General features: G+C 37.3%; 1 protein-coding gene across 1 annotated transcript in view; it reads left to right on the forward strand.

Annotated features, from left to right (window-relative positions):
- Nucleotides 1-14655, forward strand: part of CALR3 (calreticulin 3) — a 34809-nt gene extending 20154 nt beyond the window's left edge. Inside the window, exons 5-9 of the mRNA XM_036741759.1 lie at nucleotides 3379-3588; nucleotides 5736-5843; nucleotides 6149-6292; nucleotides 8329-8421; nucleotides 13914-14655. Coding sequence (XP_036597654.1) covers nucleotides 3379-3588; nucleotides 5736-5843; nucleotides 6149-6292; nucleotides 8329-8421; nucleotides 13914-14048 — 690 coding nt within the window. The 3' untranslated portion in view covers nucleotides 14049-14655. The remainder of the gene's footprint in view (nucleotides 1-3378; nucleotides 3589-5735; nucleotides 5844-6148; nucleotides 6293-8328; nucleotides 8422-13913) is intronic.
- The last annotated feature ends 5481 nt before the right edge of the window (nucleotides 14656-20136 follow it).

Raw genomic sequence — 20136 nt, forward strand, 5'->3', positions numbered from 1 at the left:
CAAGAGGGAAGAAGATTGAGAAAAGGCTATTGGATTTGGCACTTGAAGACATCGATAACTTTGGAAAGAGCAATTTCAATTTCGTGATGACATTGAAAGCCAGATTGCAAAAGCCAATATGTGACCTGCTCTGGGATATTACTTATGTAAACCTGCTTATTCCCTCCTAATATCCTTATTGAGGATGTCCTTAATATGTGTATAGATCAGAGATTCTTAACCTTTTTTGTGTCATGGACCCCTTTGGCAATCTGGTGAAGCCTATGCACTCAGAATAGTGTTTGTTTCTTATGTTAATAATTGAAGGACATGCTAAGTTTCAGTTGTAGGTTAATAAAAATAAAGATGTGATTTTTTTTCCCATCCAATTTTACAACTCCCAATTATTTTCATATAAATTTTATATAGATGAGAGACAGTATGGTAGAGCTCATTAGCTTTAGAATCAGGAGGCCTGGGTTCGAATGTTGACTCTAATGTTTATCTTTGTGACTTTGGGCAAATCACTTAACCTCCCTGAATCTCAATTCCCTGAAAAATGCAGGTAAGTCCTAAGTGGTTGTGGGTTGTCTTTAGTGCTCCCCACCATGATTATCAGTTGATATCAATTAGCTCCTCAGTGGTATAGTAGGTAACAAACATACCACCATACTTGTGCCAAAGTCTGACACGTTCTCCCACCAATATATACAGAGTCCATAGGAAAGTGGGCTCAGTCTTGGGTGATTGGATCGTAGAAGATGATGATACTTTTGGAACTGTGATAAAAGGCTGGTAAAAATAATACCAGGCGCTAACTCTGCCTCCTTAGGTTGAGGGCTAAAGTTTTCTAGCAAGAGAATATTTTGTGTCTTCAGGTAAGCGAATGCTGCTACAAACTAACATTTATATGATGCTTTAAGGTTTGCAAAGCACTCTAGTAACATTTTTCATTTGATCTGCACAACAATACTATGATTAGCATATCATATTAGTATTTATTATTTTCATCTTACAATTGAGAAAACTGAAGTTCAATGAAACTGTGATTTGCCCAAGGCCACACAGCTAGTCAATATCAACGGTTGGATCTGAGCCATGTCCCTCCTGACTTCCAAGTCAGGTTCCTTACACTGGACCAGATTGCCTCTTTATTGTACTGAAGGTTAAAAAAGATAATGAAACCAGTTTTTAAAAGTGTTGTTCATCCAAGCTTATATTCTACAAATATCTGATAAATGTAGCTAATATTTATATATTACTTTAAGGTTTACAAATATTCTCTCATTTGATCTCGTAACAGCTTTGGGAGGTAGGGGCTATTATTATCCCCATTTCACCGATGAGGAAATTGAGGCAGACAGAGGTTGCTATATTACTTGCCTGGGATCATATAGCTATTGTCTAAAGTCAGAATTGAATTCAGGTCTTTCTGACTCTAGAAACTTTTGAAAGCTTTGGGATAGTGATATTTCCCAATTGCTGACATTTTATAAGCATCTGTACCATTTATATACATGAACATGGCCCACTTGTCTTCATTCTGCTTAAACCTATAGAAGTTGATTTTTAGGACCCTGGTAGAGTAGAATTCTGCAAAATTCTTCAGAAGAGTCAAGTCTCGTCAATAAATCTGTTCAGAAGGTAGCACTCAGAGATGAATGTGCTATTAAAAAAACCCACAAAATTCTATAGTTTCCTGGTTTGGTGTTTGTGCACCATAGCCTTCAAGTGCTATTTCTCACTTTGAAACACCAAAACCATTCATTAAGAAGTGCACATAGTGTTTGCTCATAAAAACCTTTTGCCTTTTAAATTTTCATTTAGGCCAGTGGTGATATCTTGTTTGTTTGTTTTTTCACTAGAGAAAATAGGGAATCTGCATTATGGGATGACTTATAGTACTCTTCTACTATTTATAGACAACTTGTACACTTTATGATATTATACCACTAAGCTTCTGAATCATGCCATCCAGGTGCCTTCATCATGGCACTACTTGAATCTAACCACATATCCTTTAAGGATGTTGAAGTAAATAGGACTTGGCTTACCATTCTCTAAATGTCACCTCCCTCGTACCTTACATACATATATCTTATGCCCAGCGTGTTGTTTGTGTGAAATTGAGATCTCTGTAGAAATTAGTGAGAGGTGAACAAACTCTGGATCTCTCTTCTGCTCTGACTTCTGCTTGTTATCTCTGGTGCCACTTCCAACTGTCACTGCTGCTTATTGGGCTTGCTAGTCGCTTTGCTCTTACTAGCCCCTACAAGACTATTCTAGCCAGCAGATTGGACAATTACAGTTGGTTGCTTTGGGATCTTAGCTTGTCAATTGTTTCTTTGCTGGTTGCATAGAAGCTGTTGCTGTTTCCTCATCAGGGTTTGGTTTGTTTTTTTTTTTAAATCTCTGGGTTGAGCGGTGCTGTGGAAGATTGAAGTTACTGAAGTCTGAAGTCATGTTAATTGAAGTATATTATTGTATGACTTTGAACTTGTTATGAAGTAGTGAGAACTTCTCTAGTCTTTTTCAACAATGGCCTGAACTGGAAAAAAAAAAAGCTATTTATTTTTATCTACATAGTGCGGTAAATCTACATGGTGTAGTGAAAAAAAAACCCAACAACACAGATTTTTGAGCCATAAGACTTAGGCTTTTGTTCTGGCTCTGCCACTAATTAGATCTATGACCTTGGGCAAGTTATATCACCCTCGTGGGCCTCAGATTGCTTATTTATAAAAAGAGGGGGTTGGTCTAAATGATCTACTGCTTCTTCCAACTCTTACATTCCAGAGCTATGTAATTTAGAAGCTTTGCTACTTTCTAGACTTATGACATGTTATTTTAATTTCACACTGTGTTAATTCTTTGAGAATCAGTTCAATTCAATGCACCTGTATAATATTTTGTGCCCTGAGTGATTTTTCCAACAGTAAGATGATCTCACTTGAGCTATAACTGTGATTTTTAATGAAGAGAAACATCATATTTAAAAGTAGATATCTTTAAACATGTACAACACAGCAAATTGTGCTTAGTTGCTTTCTAAATATAACAGTAACTTCAGAAGTACAGGTATCCTTCAGTTTACATAGCATTACAGAAAACATCTGTGTTCATTTTGTAAACGGGAACCATTATAAATGTATTGTAAGGGAGTTTGCTACTTAAAGAAAACCTATTTACATAATTAAAGATGCTACTGTAAGGTAAATAATTACCCATTATCTTTTGTGTAAATTTGGATGTTTGTATTAGGTTCTAAGTCAACTTATAGTTCTAAAATTAATCTTAAAATTGTTATCAATAAAGGAATTTTTAAGTACATATTTTGGCAGGAAAAGAAGCATGAATAAGTGTCTTATTGTCTTTTTTTTTTCTCTCTAAAATTTTCAGGTTGATGGCTTTACACATTTATATACTCTGACATTAAGACCAGATCTAACTTATGAAGTGAAAATTGATACTGACATAATTGAATCAGGAAATATAGAAGAGGATTGGAATTTAGGAGGACTTAGAAAAATGGAGAAATCTGCATTGAAGATGCCTAAGAATTGGGATAAATTGTCTCAGAACGATAAATCTAGTGATGTTCCATCTCAGGTTTTATTTTTCTCTGAACAGTTGTAGAATTTATGAAAATGTAAAATATAGTTTACAGATAGCTGGTTAACACATCATTACTCAGTCGAAAATGCCCAATTCTCTTTTCAAAAGTATCCAGCACTTATATATTGGTCATATATCTTGGAGAATTCATTGTACTGTGGAAAGGCTCTATGACATTTAAAGTTCAGGTGCTGGTTTGGTTTTTTTCACTATTGTAAATGTGGTATACCTTTTTTGCATCTCCGATATATAAAAATGTGATTTATTGGTGTGTTTTTTTTACTTTGAATGTGAAGTGTTTGTTGAGCTATATTTATTCTGCTTCTACTAAAGCATTCCTTCAGTGCCTTATCATGGAATCAAAGTGATCCCAAGTTTTTAAAGACTTTGCTAATGGAGTGAAATCTCTGATGCATTCTGCTGAGCTGAAAAGACTTTGAATATAGGCCTAAACATAGATGTGACAACCAATCTAGCTAGGGTTGGAGAGGCTCATTACTAGAATGCTTGCTACCACACGTTGGATTTTTTTTTTGTCCATGGCAATTTATGAACTACCTACTAACATGTGGAAGCATTACAATCTGCATTGGTAAAAGAAGTATCCACACTAATGAAATTAGGGATTTTTTTAGAAATATTAGAATTTGTTATGTGCTAAACAAAAACAGTTATATAATATCAGCTAGTCAGTAATAGCATTTCTGAACAAGAAAGCTGATTTGGACTGCCATATAGAGAGAGACAAACTTTACAAGTTGATGAATCCTTTTTTATTTATTTTTAATTTTTTTAATTGAATACTGGCATGAGTTACCAGAGGCAAAAAAAAAATACATCGCATAGTAGCCAACTTTCTGATAATAACCATCTTCTCACTGGTCTTTGAATGATGCGCACATAAGTCATCACAGGAAGGTTTTGCAGATTTAATAAGCTCTGCCAGGGTTTGTATTCTGTTGGCATTTAAGAACCCAAGATATTCAATTCTATAAGCATTTATGAAATCTTATGGTGTGCCAGGTGTTAGGAATATTGAGGCAAAAACAAAGCTGTCCCTATCCCAAAGGAGCTTACATTCCACTGGGGGAAGGGAGGAGAGAAGACGGATACATATGCAGATAAATACGTCAAAATATATACTAAAGTAAATCCAAATTTTAGGGTGAGGGCGGAGAGAGCAATAGTAACCTGGGAGAAGTAGGAAAGGAAGGCTTGTTGAACTCTGAGCACAATTAGGGATTCCAAGAGAGAGGTAGGGAGCTGCCTATACGAGAGCATGGAGATGGATTAAAAATTGATTGCTTCTGTCAGGGTATGTGTATATATTCAATTCATGTAATAGATAAAATGCAATATAGTAATTTTAACGAAACAATTGTTGCTAATATGGTTAGAGAAAAGGACACAGACATGCATACCTGGGACTTCTTAGCAGGTAAGGGAATCCAAAGTGCTTGAGTGAGCAAATAATTCAATAAGCATTTATTTAAGTGCTTACTCTGAACAAGGCACTATGTTATGTACTGGGAATACAAAGTCAGAAATTAAGCAGTCCCTGCCTTCAAGAAACTTACAATATGATGAGTAGATATAACAGGTATACAGGTAAGTAATTTAAGGCAGGAGAGAATACTAATAGCAGCTGAGGGCTTTTCACAGAGGAGGAGACATCTGAAGCTAGCCTTGAAAGATGATAAAGATTCTGAGAGGTAGAGATGAGGAAGGAGGGAATGCCTTCCAAGCATGGTGAGGTGGCCTTTGTGAATGCACAGAGGCAAAAAATGAAAAGTTTAAGACAAGGAATAGCTCTCTGATTGAGACATAATGTGTAAAGGAGAATAATGTATAGTAAAGTTGGAAAGGTAGGTTGGAACCAGACCATGGAGAATCTTAAACAGCAACTCAAGGAGTTAGTAATTTATCCTCCAAGCAGTAGGGAACCACCCCCAGTTTTGTATACAGAGCAGACATGGTTAGAGACTTGTGCCCTAGGAAGATTGTTTCAACAGCTAGAGAGGGAGAAAGATTGGGAGTAGGGAGAATCTGATAGGAATGGAATCTTGACTCTACTCCCCTGGGGAGACTACATGAGAATCCCTAGTGGAATATAAATGTATACTGATGTTTCTCTTTCATAGGACTGGGATAAACACTTTTTGGATGCCAGTGCCAACAAGCCTAGCGACTGGAATAGTGAGTTGGATGGAGAATGGCAGCCATCATTGCTCCAGAAACCTAAATATAAAGTATTTATCATTTTCTTCAAGAATTACTTTGTACCATGATGGGGCCATAACCATGAGGGGGTTGGCAAGGATATGTAGGTGTAGTAGGTAGAACATTAGATTTGGAATCAGAAGACCTAGGGTTTAATTCTAGATTTTTTAAAAAAACTATAATCCCCGTGTGACCGTAGATAAGTCACCCCATGAGCCTGTTTTGTTATCTATGAAATGAGGAATTAGATGAGATGATTTCTAAAGTCCCTTCTAGCTCCAAGTCCTATAATCATAAGGTCATATTTTGACTACATTTTTGTGGTTTATTGCAGGATGGATTGAAATCAGAGAATATGGATGATTCAGATTATAAAAATGTTTGGCTTCATCAGAAGATAGAAAGCCCAGGATACTTACAAGATTTTGAACTCTCAGAATATGAGAATATTGGTGTTATTGGACTGGAACTTTGGCAGGTCACTTGATTTTAATTCACTTTAACTAGAAAATAAGAGGTTTGATACTCCCCTCCTGAATTGACATCAGACTAGGTATATACTTGGTAGGTTTATAAAAATCGTCATAGCATTGGGGAATAATGCTGATAGTAAATATTTAAGAATACCTGAGAAAGTGTCACAGCGTAAGTTTAAATAACTCTTCTTAATTTATTACCTTGAGGAGGCTCCAACTTTTATTGTCTTTAGCTAAATTAACTGAATATTGCATAGACAAATTCCACTTCTCAAAGATGAAGTTATGTGATCCTGTGTATACTATAATGTCATTGTAACACTACTCACTATTGAAACACATTCAATAAAGGAAGTCTTTCTTGAATTCTTTCCAAGAGAGTTTGATCGTTAAATCACACAAAGGACCCTATTGTCCTATTGGCCGGGACCTGAAGAGCTATGTCAATATGAGGGCTCAGTGGACTATAACATATCTTTATAGAAAAGATAAAGTAAAACATTTCCCACAAAGAATTCTATTTGCTTCTAGATATTAATTATTTGTAATTTTGGTCAAGGCATTATTTCAAAGGAGAAAGAATATATTCCCTGTAGATGGGTAGATATTGTCATGGAAACAACGAACATGAAATTGGACAGACTTCGGGAAATAGCGGAGTAGAGAAGTTTCTGGCACGCTATGGGCCATGGAGTCAAGAGAATTAGAAACAACTGAACAACAACAACTTTCACATAATCTAGTTCACACAGCATTAAATGCATCCTGTTTTAAGTGAGCTTCTATGAACCAAACTCTATGCAATTATAGTGACCAAGCTAGAAAAGCTACCCCAGAGAAAAGTTGAAAAAAATACAGCTCCTTACCTCATTGCATAGGTGGGAGACTGGGGATTGTAGAATGTTGCATAATGCTATCATATGTAGTCTACATGTTGGTTAGTTTTACTGAACTGTGTCTTTCTTACTCAATTGCTTTTTTTCTTCCTTTTATAATCTTTGTTATAAGGGGTGGTTCACTGGGTAAGAGGAGGCGAGATATTCAGAATAAATGCTATATAAAAACAAAAGGTATCAACAAAAAAAGATTAATTTTTAGAAGTGAGCTTCTGTGGTATACATATATGTGTATATGTATACGTATAGCATATATACATATACATATTGCATATATATATGTATATATGCAAAACCATGGATGTGAAATGACTATTATATGTATAGAGACTTTACTTCTGATCTGGTTGTTACACAGATTAAGGAGTTTTTATTTTTTGCAAGAAGCAGGATACATAGAATCTAATAGAAGACTTCTCATACATCGAAGTCAAATGGAAGTGTGATTTCTTTTCTTCTTAGTTTTAGCACAATTATGTTTTGAAAAGGGTACAAAGTAATAGAACTGTTTGGACTCTGAGGCTAAGGTCAGGGTCAAGTAATCTTTAAAAAAAAATTATGATGTTCTAAATACAATACACTGGAGTTACCTAAAGCTTCTATAAACTTGTTTAACCATTCTTTCTTGAGCAGTAATCACTAAAATGGTGCTAGAGAAAAGAGTAGGAATTTTGAGGTAAATTCTTATATGCTTAAAAATATAGGTTTCCATTTTTCCAAATTGAAGAATCTAAGAATTCACCTCCCTTTATCAACATAAAACACAAGTCATCTGTACCTTTTTTATGTACATAAGTGTCAGAAACATTCCTCTGGTTCTTGCTAGCTGTGAAAATTGGGGTTAGTCACTTAACCTCTGGAACTCAGTTTCCTTGTTTATAGCACAAGGGCTGGCCCCACTTGTCATAAACTTATTGAAGTATTGTAGGATAGGCAGGTGGGGATGGGCTGAAATCTGCATCATTCGAGGGAATATCCAACTCATTACAGTACAGGTGCATTTGAGAATTTGAATAAGAAGAGAAAGGAAATAAGCTATATGATCTCTAAGGACCCTTTGAGCTCTAAACCCTAATAATCTTATGAAATGTTTTTTAAAGCATTATATAACAAACATTAATTGGTTTACCTTTCACAACTAGGTAAGATCTGGAACCATCTTTGATAATTTTTTGATCACTGATGATGAGAATTATGCTGCAGAGTTTGGACTGAAAACCTGGGGAAGGACAAAGGTAAATAAAATTCATATTTCTTTAAAAACATAGCAGACAGTAGATGCTATAGGAACTTATAGAAGGGAGGAAAGGCTCATGTGGTTGGAATGGGCAGGAAAAATTAACATTTATTATATGCCTTTTATGTTCATATTTCCTTTTTACTTAAATTTCTTTATGAATTTATAATTTTTATTATGTAATATGAGAGCATCAGTCTAAAATCTAATAAAACACAATTGATTAGTAATAAATGCAAAGTCTTAAATGGGTTCAAAAAATAAATTTCAGAAGTGCAAGATGACTAGTTTGTCTGAAAAAGATCAGAGGTTTTTAAGAAACTAAAAATGCAATGTTAATGTGATTTGGCAAACAAAAATGTAATCTTGGGCTATATTAAGAAAGGTATAAATTCCAGGAAGAAGGAAGTGACATTATACTCTAGTTAGTCCACATTTGGAGTATTATGTTTAGTTATGGACACTGCTACTAAGGAAGGATATTCATAAGCTGGAGAGTATCTCAGTGTCTCCATTGCTCAATGAACTCCAGAGCCTCATATTTCACTGCAAAAAATGAGATTATTCACTGAGGCTGTTCTTTCTTCTACTTCATCTCACATCACTCAGATGCCTCCTGCCCCTCTCTCCTCTTTCACTCTTGTCTCACATGATGAGGTGGCCCTTCTACTTGGCAAGACAAACCCTTCTACATGCACAAGCCATCCCATTCCATCCTATCTTCTCTAGCAAATTGCCCCCTCACTCAGCCCTGTTCTCTCACTAATCTTCAATCACTTCCTCTCTATTATCTGCTTCCCTGCTACCTACAGTCATGTTCATGTCTCTTCTGTCTTTCAAAAATCCCTCAGTTGATCCATCTATCTCCACTATCTCTCGCCTCCCTTTTGTGATTAAGCTCGGTGAGAAGGCTTTCTGCAATAGAGGCTTTCACCTCATTTCCTCTCACCCTCTTTTTAACTCTTCAGTCTGGCTTCTGACCTCATCATTCAACTGAAACTGCTTTCTCCCAAATTAATAATGACCTTGATTGTCAAATATAATGGCCTTATGTCAATCTTCATCCTTCTTGATCACTCTGCGGACCTTGGCCTTGTCGATCACCTTCTCCTTGATAGTCTCCTCTCTAGGTTTTTGGGACACTGCATTCTTCTGTTTTCCAATCTATCTGGGCTGTTTCTCTGTCTCCTTTGCTTGATCTTCATCCAGGTCATGCCTGCTAGCAGTGGGAAAGGGTATCCCACAGGGCTCTATCCTGCGCCCTCTTCTCTTGTTCATCTGTACTATTTCACCTGGTGACATTATTAGATCCCAAAGTTTCACTTATCTCTATGCAGATGATTCTTTAATCTTTTTGTCTAGCCCAAATCTCTCTCACAACCTCCAATCCTGCATCTTCAACTGCCTATTAGATATCTTGAACCAAATATTCCATAGACATCTTAAACTCAACATGTCCAAAACCAAACTCATCCTCTTTCCCCCAAACCAAGGGTAGAGGACTTGCAGCCTTGAGGCCACGTGTGGCCCTCTGGGTCCTCAGGTGTGGCCCTTTGACTGAATCCAAACTTCACAGAACAAATCTCCTTAATAAAAGGATTTGTTCTATAAAACTTGGACTCAGTCAAAAGGACCCAAGGACCTAGAAGACCTCATGTGGCCTGGAGGCCCCAGGTTCCCCACCCCTGCAAACCCTTCCCACCTCCTAACTTCCCTGTTTTTGTTGAGAATACCACCACCTGCCTAGTCATGCAGGCCTGCAACCTAGTATTTAACCTCGACTCCTCACTCTCTTTTACCCTCATATCCAATCAATTGTCAAGTAGTGTTATTTCTAGACCTTTGTAATATCTCTTGTATATGTCCCCTTCTCTCCTCTGACACTGCCCCTACCCTGCTGCAGGCCTTCATCATCTCACACTTGGACCAGCACAGGAGCCTGCTGGTTGGTCTGCCTGCCTCAACTTTCTCCCCACTCCAATCTATCCTTCACTCAGCTGTCAAATTGATCTTCCTAAAATGTAGGTCTGACGATATCACCTTCCTATTCAGTAGACTCCAGTGGTTCCTTATACCTGCAGGATCAAATATAAAATCCTCTTTTTGATTTTTAAAGCACTTCATAACCTGACTCCTTCCTACTTCTTCAGTCTTCTCATACCTTTCTTCCAACTAGGTGGTGCAGTGAATGGACCGCTGGGCCTAGGGTCAAGAAGACCTGAGTTCAAAGCTGGCCTCAGACACTTAGTAGTTATGTGACCATAGGCGAGTCACTTACCCCCGATCTCCTTTAGTTTCCTCCTCTGTAGAATGAGGATAACAATAACACCTACCTCACAAGACCAAATGAGATGGTCATTGTAAAGCGCTTTGCACTGTAGGTGCTACATAACTGCTAGTTGTTGTCATTCTTAGTCACTAACTACACTCTACAATCCAGTGATACTTGTTTCCTTGCCATTCCTCACACGTGTTTCCACTGGCTGTCCTTCATGCATGGGACGCTCTCCATCTTCATCTTTGCTCATTAGCTTCCCTGACTTCCTTCAAATCTCAGCTGAAATCCCACCTTCTACAAAAAGCCTTTTCCAGTCCTCCTTAATTTGAGTGTCTTCACTCTGTGACTCCTTACTTCCCTTAGTGACTACCCTAAATTTATCTCATACACAGTTGTCTGCATGTTGTCTCCCCATTAGACTGTGAGCTCCTTGAGAAGAGTTTTTTGTTTTTTGTTTTTCTGTTTTTCTTTGTATCTCCAATGCTTAGCACAGTGCCTGGAACATAGTAGGCACTTAATAAATGGTAGTTGACTGACTGACTGACAGTAACTACACATTGCCTCTAGAATCAAGTGCATAATCTTGTTTGGCATTTAAAGCCCTTCACAATTTGGATCGAACCTACCTTTCCAGGCTTATTGTATACTGATTACTTTTATTTACTCTATAGTAGCTAGCGCTTAAAAAGTACTTTAAGGCTTGCAAAGCACTTTACAAATATTATCTCATTTTGCCCTCATAACAACCCTGGGAGGTAAGTAATAATGTTATTTCCATTTTACTGATGAGGAAGCTGCTGAAATCCATTAAGTGACGTGCTGAGGGTCATTTAGTTTGTGTCTGAAACAAGATTTGAATTCAGGTCTTCCCGACTCCAGATTCAGGGCTCTGTTTAGTCTGCCACCTAGCTGTCTTTAAGAGATAGGAGAACTAGCCTTCTTTTCTCAATGCCTTCCTTCCTTCCACCTCTTTGAATGCCTTCTTTCTTTCGAAGCCCACTTCAAGCCCCACCTTCTACATGAAGCCTTTCTTGATCCACAAAAGCTTAAAGAAGCAGAATTCCCAAGAGAACAGCAAGGAAGATCTTAGAACACTATATGCTTTCTAATGGATCCTCCATGGCTTCAGAAAGGATGGAGGAAAGAAAACCAATCAAACATCAAGCATTTATTAAGCTCCTTCTGCATTTTAGGTATTATCCTACTTGAAGTGAGCTTACATTTTAATGAGAGAGACCACAAGTATATGAAATATATTCAGCATAAATGTAAAGTTAATAAATGCAAATATGTATGAAGTTACTTGGGCAGGAGGGTACTAGCAGTTGGGAGGAAGCAGGAAAGGCTTCATGGAGAAGATACTATCTGAGCTGCAATGTAACAGGAAAGAGTGATACTATCCTCAGTGAAGCAAAGGTGGGGAGGCAGGGCATTAGGCACAAGGATGAGAGATGGAAGGTTGTGACAAAAAGCAGAGAGAAGATGCATTTGGTTGGATTGCAGGGTGTAGGGGTAAAGTAATGTCCAAAGATTGGAGTGGAAAGATAGGTTGGGGTCAGGTTGTATAGTGCTTTAAAAAGCTAAACAGAGGAGTAGAGGCAATAGGAAGCCATTGGAGTTGGTTGAAGAGGGCGGTCCCTTGGTCACATCTGCATTTAAGGAAAATTACTTTGGCAACAGTACCATTGTACTGGAGTGGAGAGAAATTTGAGGCAGAAAGACCATTTAGGAGGCTTTTGAAATAATCTTTGTAAGAAGTCATGAGGGGTTTGAACTAAGGTAGCTGTGGGAGTGTTGGATAGGAGTGTGAAGGGGTCGGATACAAGAGGAGATGTTAAGGTAGAGATGGCAGAGTTTGGCAAGCTTTGGATTTGTGGAGTGAGGGAGAGTGATGAGTCCAGAACAATGCAAAGATTTAGACCCTGAGACACTGGAAGGATAGTACTGCCTTTGACAGAAATAGGGAAGTTCAGAAGAGGGAGAGTTTGGGGAAAAACTTAAGGAATTCAGTTTTAGACGCATCTTAGTTTAAGATATCTCAGACATCCAGTTTGAACCAGTGATATGGGATTAAGACTCAAAGGAAAGACTAGGGCCAGGTATATTGATCTGGGAGAAGAGAAATGAGAGTTGAACCCATGAAAGCTGATGAGGCAAGAGACAGAGACAGACAAACGGAAAGAGAGAAAAGAAGGCCAAGGATAGACCCTGAAAAGAATCCTATACTGGTTCTCATGACCTATGTGACTCTATGACCACATTATCTCAAGTTAATTAAAATGTTAAGTAGACCAAAAGCTAATGGGCACTTTCCAATGTACACATTGTTTAAAACCCTTTAGACATTTTGAAATTCTCACTAAGAATTTCATATGCTATAGCAATCCTTTTCAGACTCCAAATTTTCACTAACATAAGCAAGGCTCATTTCTACTTCAGTGCTTTTCCTCATTCTGTTTTCTTTCCTGTCCTCCTCTATTCTTCTCCCCCATCTCACATATGCACCTAGAACTTTCTTCTCTGTCTTTCAGACTTATTCAAATCCTACCCTTCCTTTGAAGTTCCAGCTCAAATTCTATCTCAACCATACTAGTCCACATTAATTTCTTCCTTCTTTGAATTAGTATAACCATACAATGTAGCAGCCAATTATAGATTGACTTTATTTTTTTTTCTAATTGTTTCCAGTATGTAAGTCTGGTTTTTTACCTTAGCTATAAATGAATCTTTTGTCCTCCACAAAGCATCTGACTGAGTGATTCAGCAAGTGCTTGATGTCTATTTATCTATTTATTAATTGCCAACCTAGAATAAGTGACCCAGATGACAAGGTGACTAGGGGGTTGTTCAGCCTGAAAAAGCAAAGATGTGTGTATGTGTGTGTATGGGGGAGGGCGCGGAAGTTAGCATAATTCGTTAGCATAATTCCTGTCTTCAAACGTCTTAAGGAGTGTCATGTGAAAAGGTGATTAGACTTGTTTTGCTTGGCCTTAGAGGGGAGAACTAAGACCACTGAGTAGAAGTTATAGGAGGCACTCTAGGCCATAAGGGATTTCCGTACAATTTCCTTCCTCAAGGTCAGTTTTTCCTATCACTGGACGTGATTAAGCAGGAACTTCATGCTTTACACAGGACTTGGATTAAGATAGCTCAGATGTCTTCTTCGATTCTGAGATTCTATAGTTCTATAATTCTTTTGTTTGTTTCTATAGGGTCCAGAGAAGGAAATGGACATGATACAAGCTAAGGAAGAAATTAAAAAAGCAAGAGAGGAAGAAGAACAGTTGATAAAAGAAAGCATTAAGGAAAAGTATTTCCAAACTCAGCCTATAAAAGATGAGCTCTAGTTATCTTGATTCTTAGTTTTGGATAACTGATAATATTAGTATAACTTCTGTTTTATTCTATATTTTAAGACTCAAATGCTTACATACTAATTTGTTCTCTGTCAAATTTTCTTAGAAAATGTTCTGATACTTTTTGGTATAGTTATCACTTCCCCCCTAGACAGTTCCTGTGTGTCAAGGTATTTCCATAAATGTTACTTTTCTAGCAGAATTTAATGTGCATCATACCAATAGTTGGTTTTGGGGGGAAGGAAGCTTTTTGTTTTAGCTAGAATTTGGTGAGACCTTATAAAACAAAAATGCATTAATATTTCCTTAGGTTGCTAGTAATATATATGAACTTTTTCAGTATAAAATTTGTAACCAACAGCTTTGGCATCAAAAATTTTGTATATTTACCATTCATGTTTTAATTGTATTAGAAAGCTCAGTTCTTTGCAGGCATGCATTTTCCTTTGCAATAAATATTTTAGAGCTTTTGGTTATTTGTACAGCAATATATTAAATGTAATACGGAGGATAAAAATAATTTAAGTGTGATAACACCTTCAGAAGTTATTTTTTATCTTTTAATTTTTCTTTAAAACTAAATGAGACATTTTTTTTCAATATGACATACACTTTTTTGTGAAGAAAATGCAATTTTCACAGGACATGAGACAATTGAAATTGACCAAATTTAAGAAACTGGAAAGTTGGAAACCTAGATTGTAATTTTAAAAATATTATCAGTTGTGATGGAGAGGCAGTATGGTGTAATAGATAGCTGACATCAGAGTCAGGAGACTCAGGTTCAAGTTCTCCCTCTTACATATACTGTCTGTGACCCTTAACTTCTTGATTTTCTAGGCAGTTCTCTAAGACTAGGTAGTAGGCAGAGAAGGTACTGAGAGAATTTTCTCACCTGGAAGTTCCTATGCCAGTGAAATCTCCAATGCTATCCCTACAACAGATTACAAATGGCAACAAACAAATGTGTACAAACAAGCTATATATAGGATAAATAGGGAATTTTTAACAGAGGGAAGGAAGCAGAATTAAGAGGGGTTGGGAAAGGCTTCCTGTAGAAAATGTATCCTTAATAAATAAATAGTGTATCTTTAAGAACCCAGGGTCACCTCCACACCATGATGAAGCATCTGGGGAAGACTTGAGTGAAGGCTACTACTATTAAACAATCAACAAGCATTTCTTAAGCACCCACTGGTTGCCAGGTACTGTGGAGGGTGCCGAACATACAAAGACAAAAATGATACTGTTGCTGCTCTTAAGGAGTTTATAGTTTATTGGAAGAGACAAAATTTGCTCATAGTTTTTAAGTAGTGTACTTAGAAAGCAAAGCCACAGTTATTCAGATGGTGTAAGTCCAATGTTGGGCAAATCACTGAATTTCTCTGAGCCTGTGTCTTCATCTGTCCAAATAGGATAATAATATCACTTACCTCACAAGTAGGCCAAGGCCACAGGTGGCTGCCAAGATCAAATGAAATAATATATGTAAAGCAGGGATGTCAAACTCAAATAGCCTGGCGGCCATTAATCCCTGCATAGGGATCCTTGCAGGCTGTGTATTGACTCAGTTTTAAAATGTAATATTATCTATATTTTACTATATTTATTTTATTTTGTTAAATATTTCCCAGTTACATTTTAATCTGGTTCAAACTGCAAGAGTCTTGAAAGCCTTAAGCACCTAGAAGGTGGTGAGTTTGACACCTGCCCTCCAAAGTAAAATGTTTTATAAGCATTCAAGTGCTAGAAAAGGTCAGAAATTTATTAAGTAATTAATTTCTAGGGGGATCCAAACCCTAAGGTGACACTATGAATCTTAGACGGACTGAATGGGACAGCATATATAAGGCCTGTGATCTGTCAGGATTTCAAAGGGGTGCCCTTCTGGCAACCCCAACTTCAGTTGCTTTCCTGGGTGCTCTCTGTGGTTTTATATCTGAGTCCTTTGTATCTTTTACATTTTCTTTTTTGGTGAAATGTCCTTAAAGCACTATTACCTTCAGTGTCTACATTGGAGCCTGCTTTTGAAGAATCCTAGACACAAATCCTTACCACCTAAACTGTACTTTGGATATTTCCTGATATCATTTCAGATAAAAAACAGAAAATTACCTTTTGGGGGTTAGCCCCTAGGAGCAGACCTAGTATGGGTGAGTCCAGAGTTTTGGGGGGTTTTGAACCACAGGTTGTGTATCTATGTATATGTTTGTATTTATGTGTGCATATGTATGTAAGTATGTATGTGTGTGTGTGTGTGTGTGTGTATACAGAGAGAGAGACAGAGAGAGAGAGAGAGAGAGAGAGAGAGACAAAGAGACAGAGAGGGAGGGAAGGAGGGAGAGAGAGAGAGAGAGAGAGAGAGAGTGTGAGAGAGAGAGAAAGAGCACTCATGCAAAAGCATTCCAATAAACTTAGTGCAGCTTTAGGGTATTTAGGGTGTTAGAGAGAGTTTAAATAACTTAAGAGCTTTAATAGCTTAAAAGGTTTACAGGCTTAAAGCTTAAAAGTGCCCTAAGACTTTTGGAATACCGTGTGTGTGTGTGTGTGTGTGTGTGTGTGTGTGTGTGTGTGTGTGTACACCTTGTAGGGTTTGTGTTTCCTATATAGGTCATATGTATGTCCACATGATGTTGTCTAAATACAGATAGAAGGCGAGTATAAACAGATATGTCTGAAATCTTGCTCTTCAAGGGAGGCTTGATTCTTGCCTGAAAGGGAGCAGGAATTTAGGGCCATGAGGCTGGCCTATGCCATTCTGCAGAGAGGGGACACCAGACTAGAATTCTGTCTCTGCCGTACTGCTTAGGGGAGATGATTTTTAGGTTGAAGTGGCTTTCTTGGTCACTCTCCTATATGGAGGAAGGAGTACCCCAAGCTGTATCTAAAGGCTTGGCTCCCTCTCTGTTAGATATACAGAGATAATCAAAAATAGTGAATAGCAAATAAACCCATTTATCCAAGCTGATAACAAACACAAACCAGAGAAGTGAGATAAATTGGAACTATAGCACATACTGTATCGAGTGAATGAGGTCTTCTGGTTGGAGCTCAACTGAGAGAGTCCCTGATCTCATACAAGGGGAAATTCACCAAAGTCACTAGTGCAGCAAGCTGGAAATAAAGGGTGTGAGGAGGCACCAGTTTCTCTACATGTCTGTTCCTTCTAAAGTCTTCCTCTCCCTCCAGAGAACCTGGTACTGCATGTGCTCTCTCTCAAAGAGGTAACCCTGAAAAAGCTCTCTCCTCACAGGAGAAATTCTATGCTTCCTAATAGGCATGGGCCTTTGAATCATCATGCTCTCTGCCAATGAGAAGAGTCTTACGCAAATGCACCAGTCTTGTGCCCTAGTGTACATGTCTACATGTGTGTGTGTATATACATGTAACCTACACACAGGTGTAGGTCCACATATGTGGGCATAAAATTATATTATTGATATAAACATATATGTGCATGCATGTGTGTGGACATGCCACACATATAGCATTGTGATATATACCATGCATTCACATGTATGTGGTACATGCATACATGTGTGCATGTATGTGTTCTATAGAGGATCAGGAATCCGCAGAAAGAGCTTTAGTTTTGGAATCGGATCCAGCTTCAAATATCACCTCTGTCACTATTTATGTGACCTGGGGCAAGTCACTTAACCTCTCAGCTTCAATTTCCTCATCTCTGAAATGAAGATGTTGGACTAGATGGTCTCTAGAGTCTCTTCTAACTTTAAATCTTTGATCCTATGGGTCAGAATATCAAAGATTTAGATCTGGAAGTGACCGTAGAGGTTACCTATTTAAACCTCATTTTTCAGATGAGGACGCTAAGGCCAACAAAGTTAAGTGACTTTCCAAAGTTACATAGGCACTAAGTGGCAGACATGTGGGTCTATTCCAGTTGCTTTCCCCATCTTCCTTTTGTGCCATTTCTATTTCTTCATATACTACCTTAGTGACTGTGATGTCCAAGTCCACATATGGTGACTCCATTTTCATTGATAGAGAAAAACATTTGATATAAAAATCTTTACAGATCTTTTCCGCCTTTTTATCTGTTGTCCTCCTTCCAATTTCATCTTTATATGATTTTAAAATTATTCTTCTTAGTTGGATCTCTCACCAAATTTTCCATAAATTTCTTTATCAAATGACATAATAATTTGTCTTTAAAAAGTGCTTAGTGCAGCACCTGGCACATAGTAGATGCTATATAAATGTGCATTCACTTCACCTTTCCTTCCCCTTGTTTTTCCCTCCCCTTTTATCATTGTTTTATGCAGCAATATTGCTCATTATCTTTTACAATCTTCTCCATAAAATTTTACAATCAAATTTATGTTCTAAACAAACATTGCACTTGGCTGATATATCTTTTCTTGGCAAGAAAACCAAACATTTGCTGGCTGAGGTAGCTTTTAGGCTCTTTTGCTCTCTTCATTCTGATGTTATATTTACATTGGTTAAAATCCCTTCGGAATAGGTGATAAACAATGTCTTCATTGGAAGCAAAACAATTTTGAGGGATCAACCTCTAAGTTATCTGAAAGAGTAGAGGAAAGAACAACTTTGAATGACAAATTCATCTTGAATATCATAAATACTTTAACTACAAAGGACCCACAAAGGAAGATGCTATCCACCTCCAGAGAAAGAGCTGACAAATAGAAGCATGTATAGTATGGTTTTACATACACATTGATTAATAATCAACATGTAATGCATAATGTAGAACACATAATATAAATTTATCATGTACTATAATATATAATATAGATAATATATAATAATTAATGTATACATACATATTACACCCCAATATGTATTTGTGTTTAATTGTAGCCTTCTCTAGGATGGGGTGGGGAGGAAGAAAAAAATAAAAAGTGCACAGCAGAGAACAAAAGAATACTTAAAAGGAAGCACAGAAAAAAAGCAGAGTAGCTTTGAAAACAATGTGTAGGATTTATTACATAGTTTTTTAAAAAGTAAACAGTTTGAAATAAAAATTCATGGTTTTATATTGAATCCTTTATGTTGTACTGTGTACATGGAAATATCCTTTTTTGTCTTTTTGTATTTAAATTCAAAACCAATTTTAAAAAATTTTGAGAAGCAATTGGTGTTAAGTGACTTGCTCAGGGTCATATAGCTAGTAAGTATCAAGTGTCTGAGGTCAGATTTGAATTCAGGTCCTCCTGACTCCAGGACTGGTTCTCTATTCACTTTGCCACCTAGCTGCCCCTAAAAAATTTGTTTAAAAAGCTCCCCCTCAAAAGAGTTGAAACTATGTGACTGTGGTAAAAAAAATTATAGACCTAATTATTGTCCAAATAAAGGAATTAGGAAAATATCAGTAGCTACCAACCTATATGTTTATACTTTCCCATCTCGAGAAAATCTTTATGAGAGTAATTTTAAACGTAGATTGAGGGATGTCCTAATTGACAAAAAATGAGAATCATTAGAATTTCATGAGAAAAGAGAATTTTTTTAAATTCTTTTTTGCCAGGCAATTGGGGTTAAATGACTTGCCCAAGGTCACACAGCTAGTGTGTCAAGTATCTAAGGCTGGATTTGAACTTAGGTCCTCCTGACTCCAGGGTCGGTGCTCTACTCACTGCACCACCTAGCCGCTCCTTGTGCCACCTATCTGCCCCCAAGAAAAGAGAATTGTAAAGGTAGAAGGGGCCTCAGTGGCCATCTAGTCCAACCCATATCTGAAGAATCCCTCTGACAAAATTACGTGGATTAGGAGTAATTTCTTAAAGACCTACAATAAGAGGGAAGCCACCACTTCTGAAGGCAGCTCCTTCCGTTCTGTTTCAGTATGGCTCTAATGGTTTGTAAAGTTTTTTTCTCACATTCAGACTAAACTTGCTTCTTAGTAATTTTTATCCACCTTCCTATTTTTGCCCACTGTCACCGAGGAGAACAAACTCAGTTCTTCTCCCACGTGACAGATGTTCAAATATTTGAGAACAACTGCCACTGGAGAGTGAGAATTTTTTAAAAATATGACAATGTATACCTGTCTTCTGAAGAAAACCTAGATTTATGAACGGAGACAAGGGGTCAG

Source organism: Trichosurus vulpecula, chromosome 1, assembly GCF_011100635.1.
Source record: "Trichosurus vulpecula isolate mTriVul1 chromosome 1, mTriVul1.pri, whole genome shotgun sequence".
Taxonomy (NCBI): Eukaryota; Metazoa; Chordata; class Mammalia; order Diprotodontia; family Phalangeridae; genus Trichosurus; species Trichosurus vulpecula.